Source organism: Tauraco erythrolophus, chromosome 7 (assembly GCF_009769465.1).
Source record: "Tauraco erythrolophus isolate bTauEry1 chromosome 7, bTauEry1.pri, whole genome shotgun sequence".
Taxonomy (NCBI): domain Eukaryota; kingdom Metazoa; phylum Chordata; class Aves; order Musophagiformes; family Musophagidae; genus Tauraco; species Tauraco erythrolophus.
In genome coordinates, this window is record NC_141471.1 from 46,137,534 (window position 1) to 46,150,974 (window position 13,441).

At 40.2% G+C, this 13,441-nt stretch overlaps 1 protein-coding gene across 4 annotated transcripts in view; it reads right to left on the reverse strand.

Annotated features, from left to right (window-relative positions):
* The window catches only part of OSBPL10 (oxysterol binding protein like 10), a 112,902-nt gene that overhangs the window by 9,960 nt on the left and 89,501 nt on the right, over positions 1 to 13,441 (reverse strand). For all 4 annotated transcript variants that reach the window (XM_086614663.1, XM_086614661.1, XM_086614662.1 and 1 more), the window contains 2 exons: positions 9,794 to 9,940; positions 1,585 to 2,068 (listed from right to left, as the gene is read on the reverse strand). In XM_086614663.1, the coding sequence (XP_086470789.1) occupies positions 1,585 to 2,068; positions 9,794 to 9,940 (631 nt within the window). The remainder of the gene's footprint in view (positions 1 to 1,584; positions 2,069 to 9,793; positions 9,941 to 13,441) is intronic.

Here is a 13,441-nt window from a genome sequence, read left to right on the forward strand (position 1 = left end):
CTGAACTAGAAAAGATGGCACTCCCTACCGCTGAATTACCCAGAACAGTAACTGGGGCTCTCTAACGCTCCCTTGGGGGAGGGAAGTGGTTAATTCCTAGACCCTTTCTCTCTCAAAACTGGGACACATCAGGACTTTGAAGTCTTAAATAATCACCACAGTAGACACCCCTCCAATCCCAGGGAACTGTGTGCGCTAGCAGCAAGAAAAAGAAATTTCCCTACTCCTACATAATCATAAGTGACTTTGTGTTTAATTTTATTTCCATTAAATAGCTTCCTTCACTGAGAAAAAGAGTACTAGAAATGAGTATGTACCAGAAAAATGCAGCCAGTGAAACCAATGCCTCAGGCTGGCAGTAGTACAGTCAGGAGACAGACAGAAGGACCAATTTGCCTTCTGACGCTCCCTTCCCAAGTTCCTTAACTTTGTATTAAAAACACACACCTAAATCAGAGGAAGAAGGAAACAGCAGTGCTGTTGTAAACTTTAACTATCAAGGCAATATCAAATCCAGTGGTAAGGAAGTTTCATGGCTCTCCTACAAAAAAGGGAATATATTGCCACCAGGAAAGAAGCTACTGTAGCCCTTTGTACTGTTTGAGTTTGTTCTTTAGTTCTAGCTAGCAGAAATAGCAGAACGTATCTGTATGTTTTCACCATAATTGTTTTGTTGTTATTAATAAGCAAAACCAAATCACTTCATTTCCCACTCTACATTTTTACTGCCTTTAATATCATACTGTTTAACATAATGATGACAAAAAGAAGCATTTACTGTAAGTTGTCCTGGTACTTCTGAGACTACAGTCTAAAAACTAGTTAAGACAAAACACTAAAAACCATACACAGGAAATTACCCTCAAATGGCAAAAGAGACAGACTAAATTGCTTAAAAACATTGAGCCAATGCATTAGCAGTCAGTAACAACACTGGTGCAGGTGTGTTTCTTAGTCCAGATCATCCATTAAGAAATTTGTCATGATTCCCTGTATTTCTGAATTCATGTTAAGCAATGACTTAGCACAAAACAGACTGTATATGTATGATACGGCACATCATGATTTATATCTCATTTATACATGACTTGCTAGAAACCTTGAGATAATACACTAACTTTGTAAACACTACAGAAACTATGATTTTTCGCAGAAACTATGAAAAAAAGAATGTTAGGCCTAAGTAAAAACATGTTTTTTCCTATTGTTTTGTTCCAGTTGTAAAACTGTCCCATAACGAATTGCATATTACTTCAAAAGTGAGCAAGACAAATAAAAACATTCTTACAGAAGATGCCATCAGTAGCCATTTGCTACTGCAACCTAATTATACCTGAAGTACCGTCATATGTCAACTGACTTTCATAAATATAAGCACATATTCATATATGTAATGTGTGTCTCACATTCTGTCTGGACAGAAAAGGTTACAGGAACCCTACAGTTTTAATTCCAAACTTCACAAAAGCAAAAAGCCACAAGGTTCAAATGAAAGGTTAGAGGGAGAGCAAGCAGGAAAACATCTGGATTTCTGTTGACACCCACAACATTAGCTCAAAAACAAAATAAAAGCACATTTCTTACCTTCACCTACCATAGAAACACCTATTGACATGCCCATAAACTTGCTTTTGGTCCATACGTGAGCGTTCACACACATTTTCTTCTCTTTGCACTCACAGTAAAAGCAAGACACCGGTGGATGATGGGATACTTGTTCTGCTACAAACCTCAGCTTGTAGCACGTGGACTGGTCCTGGCCAAACTCCTTGGCTGGGTCCTTAGAAACCGTGGAGGCACCATTAGTTCTGAATGCTTTCACTTTATCTTTAGGCACATCCCATGAGCAATGAAACGTTTCACCAATTATAGGGTTATAGGGCTTCTTGGCAACCGCTCCCTTTCGGCCTTCGTGAAAAGCTGTTAGATAATACTCCACAAAGCAGATAATTCTTTCCTCGGGAGTGGCTCCAGCTGCAATTGACAAAAACAGGTCTGGATGGGCCATGAAATTTGCATACATCTCCAGCAGGGATCTTTTCTCCAAAATAAATGTTGGAAGCACTACCTGTATGCAAAGCAGACAAAGGCAGATATGATTTCCCCGTGATCATACTACTGGGAGGGAAGAGAGGGGAGAACAGTTAAGACAGCTGCAATTCTGGCCCTGCCAAGTTCTGGGACAGTGAATTTTCCTCCCCTCTGCTACAGCAATTTAATTTTCTTTGCAGTGTAAATAACAAGCAAGTAAATAATGAGCAAAGGAAAAAGCAGTGGCCTTGATAGCCGTGCAGGCTGCTTCTCATTTCCTTGTGATTCTCAACGGCAGCTCACACAACAGGGATGGGCTGTTCCCTCACATGGAAATCTGCCTTTTCCTCTCCTCTCAGTTAACAGACCAACCATTGTTCTCCTTGTTTACAGGACATTAAAACATACTTTGATGTAAATTAATTACATCAAACATCAACAAACCCAACTAATCTTAACCCTCCAAAAAGGGCAGGGCATACCATGTCAAACCTCTAGAAGATGAGTATTTCATATAAACGTACACATCACAACCTGATAGTGGTGGAGAGTGTAAGGGGGTACATCTACCCATTCAGCCAAACATCTGGGCTCCCAGTTTCACTCCTGGGCCCTTGACCACCAACTGCACATTTATTAGGTCCCTTCCAGCCTCTAATAAACCAAGTCAACTAGATCCAATCGAAACCCAAATCTCAGGTGTGTTTCCAAGGATAAAACCATGCTAAGGACCATTCTCAAGAGGTTACAAGCAAGAAAGCGCTCCCCATTTGACTCCCTCTGCCCTACACAGTCATCACGTGTCATGTTCCTTCCCACCTCCCAGGTCAAATCCCTTGCCACCCCTACACCCTCCTGTCACCCCCAGGCACATAGCACGTCCCCTTGGTTTGAGATCGTACCATACTACTGTGGTGGGCCTCTGCATGCCTTCACCTGATTTTAGACAAGCTGAAACAAACAAAAACTGCACAAAACTGTTAGATTAACATCCTGGGACTAGAGAGGCTCCAGAGGGGCCAGAAAAAATCTGGGACTGAGCACTAGGCAGTCTGCGCTGGAGGGAGCCAGTCCTGAGTGATTTGGATGCCGCCTCGAGTGGCTCATCTAGCAACACAGATGTTGCCAAAGTCACTCACTTCGGAATAACACTTCATTAAAAGCTTTCAATGAAGCACCCTGGAGTGCACTGCAAGACAGACACAGGATACAGGACCTAAAGTAATTTATTTCTCCCCCTTCCTTCTCCCCCATGCTCCACACCTTGTGCAGGACCAATCCAGGGGAGCTCAAAGGTCACTCCTGCATGACCCACAAAGAGCTTCTGGCACACACAAAATCGTCTAGAGTCAAAGTGGCTCAGTGATGCCAGATGCACAACAACAGCTGTCCTCTATAAAGCAGTTCTTCTGCTTTCCTTTTTAATTCTTCCTTGTGTTTACTTCTTCCCTTTCCCAAAAGCGTGGGTTATTTATTGCAGGCAGAGAGCCACCATTCAAACACAAACACTTTCGCTTTCCCCCCTGCCACCCCAGCTTGCTATTCTAAGCGGGACCAAAGCACAGTTCAGTCCTTTTGGATCCCATGGATGATGAAATAGAAGCTCCCAAACTTTTATTCACCGTTTAGCTCTTTTCAAAGAAAACTTGTAAACATGAAAAAAAATTCCAGTCACAACGGCTCAAACACAGCTACAAAGTAAGTCAACACACCATGACTGCAAAAAAACAGATCCCTATTCCGTTTGGTCACATACGTACTCATTCTCTCTCCTTCTGTCTGTTATTTACACACTTACAGTCTTTTATAGGCTAATAATTTTTACAAGTTGAGATATAAATCAAGCAAAGTTCCATCTGTAATAGCCCTCTGAATCTACTCTATAAGCCTTGAGGACTCTACATGATCTCTGTTACCAACCTAATGAGGCCTCAAAAGACGCGGGGCCTTAATTTTACACTCTGCGTGGCAAACTACTGAGTGCTAAAGACAGCCTGCAGTCCCTGTGGCCGTGTGATAGCAAGGGGCTGAGGAGATTGGTTTTTAAAAGTGAAATCTAAAACTTCGGAAGGCAAAGAGGAAGGGTAGTAGATTTTCTTAGGGTATTTTTGGCTCTTTAAGCAATTCCATCTTACTTGCAACGTTCTCATTCTGACCAAACATTCATTATCTGATATAATCTTAAAAAAATGCAGTGCAGCATTACTGACCCTCAATACAGGATCTCATTTTAATATAAATTGTACAATGATCAGGTTATCCAAGGGGAAACCGACAGCAAAACAGAGAGAAAAAAACCCACTACTGCTGTCTAGAAATACTGACTATCATGAGTTCACTGCACAGACTTGAAAGGGCAGAGAAACTCATTTGAATAAACAGCACACTGCATCTCGTTATATCCCAGTGTCTCTCTTTTAAAAGAGTGACCTTTATTAGCCCAAATGGAGGAGAAGAAAACTACAGACCGTACTTCTGATGACGCACATTTTATGGTACAACGTTAAGACTGCTGTGGTTTCATTCTGTTGACGTGACCATATAGTCCTCATATCTACTCTCTCAAGTACTAGCTGTCTGCTTTGCAGCTACATACTTAACAGAGCTACACCAACACAGCCACTAAGTAAGATGTTACGAATCATGGGACTCCTATTATTCAGTTTCAAGAATCAATTTGAAATCTAAGTTTGAAATCCAGCCCAAATGATCTTACTTTAAAAGCCCAACTAAAATGGAAATTACATTCCTAATTGTAGCAATAAAGGATCCACTGCAAAACGGAATAATTGAACCGTTTCCTCAAAAGAAGGTAGAACTACATATGAAAAATATTTGAGTTTTTAAGCTTACCCAACTCCAGTATTACAAAATACGCCTAAGAAACATTGCCTTTTACAAAATAATCTCACCACCTGAAAGTTACGATATGCAACACCACCACACACTAACATAATCAAAAAACCCAAAACATAGCAATCTTTTTTTTTAATTCGCCTTATCTTGATTTCTGCAGAAATAAGCAAATTAGAAATAAATAAATTTGGAAGCATACGGCATTCTTCTGGCTAGCATTGGGCTTGTGCTAGCACTCTAGTTTCCAAAGGAATGAGGTTTTCAGCTCCTCTGCAGCCAAGCAGAATGCACTGTCCAGAGAAATACACTTAGGACCTATGTTCTTTATATTGGTTTTGGACTACAACAATTATCTTTTTTTGAATTTGCATAAAAAGCCAAAACTGCGTAAGTTTTTTCCTCTGAGAAAAAGTCAGCATGAGAACCAAATGGACAAAAGAATCTGTCTAGAATAAATACCAAGTTGCCGAAGTCTGAAGCAAAAAATCTGATTGCATTCTAAAACGTCAGAATAATCTCTGTTCTTATTCCCTCTCAGGCTTCATGTGAAAACAAAGCAGTTCAACAGGCGTTCTTCCCTTTTCATTAAGGTTCAAAAGAGGATATTGGTTCAAAGCTTGATCATAACCTCCTAGGTTTGAATTCACCTATACTTAATGAGATCTGAATGCAACTGAGAAAAGTAAGAGCATGACTTCTTAAGGACAGAGATATTTATCACTCCTACTATTTACTGTGAGGTGAAACATGGGCGTCAGCACCACTCCCTACTTTTTTCAGAAATCCGACCAAGGTACCCCATGTTGAGATGTCCTTCTCTTAGAGGTACAAAAGCTTTCCACTGTCATCTCTGCCACTGTGGGAATAAAATAGGCTATTTTCGTCCCACTTACATTTGAAAATTACAAGGTAAAAGTATATTGACAAACAAATTAAAAACTTACGACGTTGTGAACATACTACAATGATAATTTACAACAAGATGATATTCTGCCGAATTACTGGCAGTCTCTTTACACAGAATGGCAGCCCTTTATTTTTAGCACATACTAACTGCGTAGGGAAGGTCAGGGAATGCGGGGGAGTGATCATCCATCTGTACGAATTGTTAGCATTAATTTCAATCCACTAGATGCCATTTGCCAACACATTTACCAGGCTGTCAGTCATTTTTGGCGCTATTTTTCATTTTTAAAAATCCACAGAACCAACAATTTAGAAACTTATTCTTTTCCCAGCAATTACAATTTTAAATGAGGTTTCAAGTCCTAGCCCAGCCCAAGGCATGAGTTTCACACTACGTTCTAGTGCTGCGAAATGCTCCCCCACCCAACTCTTTCTAGCAGCTACTGAAGTCTATTTGGCCACCACAGAACCTAGCCTGTTCTACCAAATCTCCATGCATATTTAGATTCATAGATTTCTAGGTTGGAAAAGACCTTAGAGATCATCGAGTCCAACCATCCCTAATCCCCATTAAACCATATCCTCAAGTAGATCATCCACCCTATTCTTAAACACATCCAGGGATGGGGACTCAACCACCTCCCTGGGCAGCCTATTCCAGTGGCTGACAACCCTTTCAGAGAAGAAATACTTCCTAACATCCAACCTGAATCTCCCCTGACTAAGCTTATACCCATTTCCTCTTGTTCTATCACCCATCACTAATGTAAAGAGCCCTTCCCCCACCTCCCCACCATCTTTTCTCAAGTATTTATAGGCCGTAATCAGGTCTCCCCTCAGCCTCCTCTTCTCCAGGCTAAACAGCCCCAACTCCCTCAGCCGCTCCTCATAAGTTTTATTTTCCAGCCCCTTGACCAGTTTAGTCGCCCTTCTTTGGACTCGCTCCAGGAGCTCAATATCTCTCTTAAAGCGAGGGGCCCAAAACTGGACACAATATTCCAGGTGCGGCCTCACCAGTGCCGAGTACAGGGGCAGGATCACTTCCCTGCTCCTGCTGGTCACACTATTCTTGATACACGCCAGTATCCCATTGGCCTTTTTGGCCACCTGGGCACACTGCTGGCTCATATCAAGCCGGTAGTCAACCAACACCCCCAGGTCCTTCTCCGCCAGGCAGCTCTCCAGCCACTCTTCCCCGAGCCTATAGCGATGCTTGGGGTTTTATACCCCAAGTGAAGGACTCTGCACTTGGCCTTATTAAAGCTCATGCCATTGGCCTCAGCCCAACGATCCAGTCTGTTCAAATCCCTCTGAAGGGCCTCCCTACCCTCGAGCAGATCGACACAGCCTCCCAGCTTGGTGTCGTCCGCAAACTTACTGAGGGTACATTCAATTCCCTCATCCAGGTCATTGATAAAGATGTTAAACAGAACTGGACCCAGCACTGAGCCCTGGGGAACCCCACTGGTGACCGGCCTCCAGCCGGATTTAGCCCCATTTACCACCACTCTTTGGGCCCGGCCGTCCAGCCAGTTTTTAACCCAAAGGAGGGTGTGCCTATCCAGGCCAGCAGTTATCAGTTTCTCAACCAGAAATAATTTAATATTTCATTACGGCTGTTTTCATTCACAGTAGACTTTTACTGTTTAACTCCTCGTTAAAAGGCACAGCAGCATGACACATTTCAAAAGTGAAGGGCCTCTGCAACATTAAACGTGGCTATCATCACTGTGGGAAATTGACGCCAGCGCAGGCAAGGCCAACACTAACGTAAGCAAGCATCCCGTAGGAAAAGGAAAAGATGCTGCTTCCTCTGATATGGTACATGAAGGTGATGATTAAGCATCCACAACCTAAAGCTACCAAGGGCTCAGAAGAGCTGTTTGTTCATGTATGTATCACATTACAATCCACAGCTCACAAAATGACCCAAAGAAACAACCCCAGGGAAGAAGGCACAGGAAAATGGAAACATTTAATCCATCCTCTGATATTAGCAACTACTGTGCTACAACCACTTCCAGCAGAAGCTGACTAGCATCAAGGCTATCAGAAACCTGACTTTCAGAGAAATAACAAAAAACGAGAAGAGGTGCAGCCAACAAACCAAGCTTTATTGTCACATGCCTGTGGCCCTAAGGGCCTCGTGTCAGGAAGCAAAGTTAATAAAAAGGCAGCCAGCTGTCTTGCAGTTTATTTTTTTTAATCCTCGAAATGGTCAGCAAAGTGATGTGCACATGTGGCATGTCTCATTAATACCCATCATATGTGTATTCGTGCATCACACAGACTAGAGAGAGATCTAACTCTGCCATATGCCTGTTCTTCTTTTTAGACTGTGGGTACTACATACATACATTCATGCATGCTAATATTCTTCCACACGATAGATCTGATAATCACTATCCTTAAAAACTGCTCTAAGGACACTATGTAAGAAATAGGTAGTTATATATATTTACCTTCCTACTTCTCTTGTCAGTGTCTACACTTCCCTAATTTTCAGCAATTTCTCTTATTTACATTAACTGTGTGTCTTTGGGGTTTTTGCCTCCTCTGCCATGACAAAAAGATGACACTGCAAACGAGGGAAGAAAAATCTTGTTCGTTACTGAAGACAAAATGTTTTGAAGACCCAAAAATGACAGATAAGCAATCTTAGTCTAGTTTAAACATTATGGACTGAGAAAGCCTTATCAAAAGAACACAGAAAAGAGGAAGAGTTACGAAAAATTGAGGAATGTAAGAAAAACAAAACCAAAAATGAACTGTACGTAACCCCAGATATACTAAGAAGTGACAGATATAAATTATTCCCAAATGAAATGATGGAATTTTTGTTCTATTTAGAACAAAACATTAATTTCTGTGCAGCTATTAAATAGCTATACTTAGCAACAGATCATGGGATCGCTCAGTCTTTAAAAAGTATTTTTAAATACTATCAATTGCTCCAGAGAAAGTAAAAAAGACTATATTGCAAAAGCCTTATTTTCTAAGAAAGCGATAGTAAAAATAGATTTTGATTAGTATGTAAGACCAAAAGGAAAGCAGATGAACTCTTCAGAATATCAAAATGCCCACGAGAAGAATCTCCTGCAGAGCTACTTTTAGCGAGTAAGGGAGTAAGTCAAGGGAGTAAGTCAGACTAAGCTCTTTTTATTTGTAGGAACTGGGTTATAGTTTCATTTGCTTTTTTTTTTTTAAGTAGAAACCCTCTGTGGTAGGAAAGGGTATTCCATATCTTTACAAAAATCCACTTGATTAGTAAGTCCCATGAGAAGATTATGAAGTCCCTAGAACGTAGGACTATTCAAAAAGAGGCATTCCCTGCTTCCAGAACATCTACTTCATTTCCAAAACTCATAACGGCTTACAGGAAATTTCTCAGACACCATAACATCCCTAATCATACCAGTATGGATAAGCTCATAACAATATTGGTTTCAGGATCAGAAGGTTAACCTGATGAGCTCCTTAGTACGGACAAGAACAGTGATACATTGAAGACTAATTTCTTTACCATCATGGTTTTGTTTGAAGCTGCCACGTAATTAAATGGAATCCAACCCACAAAGCAGTAACTTGAGTATGTATTTCCTTCATCTATAAAATTGACGGTATTGTTTCTCAAACACTCAGTGCACCCTGACTTAACATACAGGTAGGGTACACACACAACATATGGTTGCTTTGAAAGACTTGCAAAAAAGGGAAGAGTTTCAGGGGTTATTTTTTCTTCTTTTTCTTGCCCTTTCCCCTCCAACTGTGTCCCCCGATTCCTGAAAAATCTGATGTGGTCACTTCATGTGAAAGCCTTCCTAGCAGGAGACAGCACTCCATAGCTCTCTAGAACCACATCTTCATGAGGAGGCAAACCTTATTGTCCACAGGGGAAAAACACACTCATAGGAATCACATGCATGTGCATCAACACACACAGAAGGATGAGAAGGAAAAAAAAGGATGAACAAATATAAAAGAGAGATAATGTTCGTACCCGGGTAAGGTCCATGCCAAGTTTGAGCTGAGAGATGAGATGGAGAATTACACTACGTTGATCATCCATGACTCCTAAATCCTCCTCTTCATTATCTTCAGTGTCTGTCATTTCATCTTCAACTAGGATCAACTCAGAAGCTGAATGCTGAAATGAAAAGAAACATCACCATCTGGACAAAAAGATACAGTATGGGTTTTTTCCACTATATATGTTTAAAAATGGAGCTCTCTCAACGGAACCAAAGACAGCCTCTGTTAAAACCAAGAAGAAATACAAATTGAAAATAAAAAAAATCCCATGATGGGTTCATAGAGAGAATTTTGATTCTATGCTCAGAGCAAGAGTGGTAAGTATGACATGCTAATTTACACATTATCTTCTCATATTTATATTGCAGTGATGCCAGACAAAAATGACAGCATATTAAAGTAACAGGTCTTCTATTTATTAAAGAGAAGTATGAAGTTGAAAATTAGTCTTCAAGAGTTTGTTTCATAAATCTCTCCAGCAAATACTCATACTTCACACAGAGATGTTGCGTGACCTGATTTCACGCTATTTTTCTCCTTTGCTCTATCCAACTTCCAAGATAAGATACCTAAGAAAGTCAAGACTATTAACTGAAGGAGATAAAAAGACGACTATAATTACACACCTTTGGAAAAAACACAAGGATATTAGATTTTGGAAGGTAAGGCGATGCCATGAGTCTTTATGACATTTGCATCATTACACTGCTTCACAGCATAGTAATGCAAATACTGTCCAGTTTCCAGATACACTACATCAAGAGAGAGACATCATGCTGTCTCTTTTCAAGAGGAACTTTACAGCAGAAAGGGATAACAATTTGTGATACTTTATTTTCCCTCAGGGTTTACAATATATTACTAACAATAATCCAAACAGGTAGCAGTTATTCTGTTCAGTCCATGGAAACCACTCTACAAGCCTTCCAGATATATATTCAGGTAAGTTTTTTTGTATTTTTAAAGTCGGGTTATACAGCTGAAAAATTTACTGCCCAGAATTTCATTATTCCCCAAGGTTTCTATGCTGTAAATGAGACAACACTACTTGCAAAAGTTAGCATTCCTTTACACTAAATAGCATTTTTGCAGAAATAGCTAGTTCATTACATAAAATGAGAAATTTTTTATCTCACTGTGCAAGTCTATGCAACTGAAAAGTTTCATTAAAGCCAGCTGATATTCAGAATTAGGTTTCAAAGAAATATTTCTGAATGATCGTATTAGAGACCCCTCAGGTGAACAGCAGCTTGTGTAAGGAGAGTGTCTCTGAAATTTATTTACTACAGATGTTTCCAAGATTCAAGTAATGTATTTTCTTTCTCTCTCCTTTTTTTTTTTTTTTTTTTCTTAATTAAATAAGCGTTTAGGTAGCTATTCCCAAAAGAATAGCTATTTGGTGAAATCCAAGGACATGTGAAAGACACTTTACAACTACTTTATTTAGAAAGTAGAATACGTGGATTACATAAAACAGAATCGGGTGAGCTGTAACCTCAACAGCTTGCAGCTTTTTGAAAGGACAAAACCACATTATTCTTCCTACTCCCTCAGAAAATAAAAGGATAGAGCAATAAGTCCTTTCCTCTCAAAATGCAGAGCATTATTACCCAACTGACACCTTACTGACAAGTTTAATTTACATAAAACCTGACCACCTCATACAAAATTATCAGTCAGGGAGACATACAGCACCAAAGCCTGGCTCAGTTGTACAGGCTATGATTCATTTGGAGGGAGCGTGGAAAAAGCAGTATCAGAACTTACAGTAGATGCTTCCACAGGAGGTTTCCCTTTGATCCAGCTTGACCTCATTGAGAGCACTGAGCTACCAAATAAGCTCTGCTGCTTCTGTTACTGCCATGAACCGACCTCGCGGCAAACAAGCTCCAGCAGGAATTAAGAGCGCTAGAAAAAAAGCAAGGGAACCTCCCCTCCTCACTCCCACCCCCGCTTTTTTTTTTTTTGGCTATCCGACGAGTTGGAGAGTGTGCATCGGATGTCAATCTGTTCCTTGCGTTTCTAGTCACGTGGCACTGAGATCAGTGAGATTAACTGCACACAGCTCCAACTGGGAAACGGTGCTGCTGTTTCCCAAAGGAGATCCTGGTGGGCTGTCCTTCAGGTGGGGGGCAGGAGGGAGGGGGCACGAGTGTGCATGAGCGTGAGAGAGAGAGAAAACACGCTAGCAAATAACAAGCTTTCAAGTGAACATATAACAGCTGCATAACCTTTAGTTGTTAACAGCATCAGAAAATAAACAAATTACGCATCAACCAGTTCATAGACTAAATCATATATAAAGAATTTTCTTTTTCTCCTGAAGATTGGACATTCAGCCAGGGATAGAAATCCATCTTTCTTGCCTGCTAAAATAGGTATTAGGTTTTCTACGCCTTCCAAAGAGTTACTAACAAAATAGCAACTGCCGCTCATTGCTACTCTACGAAAAGTGCACACTGAGGGCAAGCAACCCTACAAACAGCTCAGGAAAGTAGTGTTTGCCTTGTTTTAAATCAAAGACTTCCTGCTCATCAGGGAGGATGAGTACAACATAATGTTAGGATCAAGCGTGTTTAATGACCACTCTGCAATAAGGACTGTAATTTTAATTACCTCAATTGTCCCCTATTTTAAGAATATGTGCAAGGGGCACCAGAAGTCTCACAACTCTACTACTAGAGTTATCAACATACTAGTGACTTTCAGTGCATGTAGATGACAGCGGCTGTCTGCATCTTTGCTACTTCAGTTCTTATTTTCTTGGGAAGTGAGTAGTTTACATTTTCTGACAGGAACTCAACAGCAGTCATCTTCAGTAAGCAATATCCCTTCTGTATTTCCCTCTCATTAGCTGTTCTACGTAATCACTGAATTACTTTTTAAAAGCACAGAAAACAGACATTTCTTTTTTAAGTAATGCATATTTTCTTTAAAAAAAACCCACCGTATAAGCATAACATAAAGTGCGTGGACATACAGTCACAAAATACAAAGTGTCATGAAAGTCCAATCAAGGTTTTAATTCTTTTTGTTTCCACAGAAATAGCATGCCGTTTAGTAGTAACCGAAGTGTAAGCATGCAGCAGCATGCAAAAGATTATGTTGTGTGATTATCTTGTAATAGCAGCTTTTCTGAATTATCAGATACAGACATACATTATTACTTTTTCCCCTCTGTAAAATATAATTGCAAAGCTATTGAGCTGTGCGCAGCTCAGCCTGGAAATGAACAGCACAGCTAGGCTTGGGTGCTAACCCTGAGAATCAAACACTGAACCAGTTACAAACAAGCACCAAAAAGGGGCTTATAATTAAAATCACTTTAATCAAAATGAGTTTCCAACACTGGACTGAAGCACCAGGATTTTTCAGAAAAACAAAACAAAACTGGAAAACAATAGATCATTTCTAAAAATGCTATGAAGGGATTCACTTCAAAGTTTAAAGGCAGAAGACACGAAAACACACACTGGCAGAGACCTATTTAAACAGGTCACTTAATTAGACTGAGATCAATTAATTTAGAGAGGTCATCTGCTGGGATATTAAGCAGGTGTTCTAGTCAGCGGTCTTCACCAGAAAACATGCCAATTTTTTTTTTTAACTGATGAAA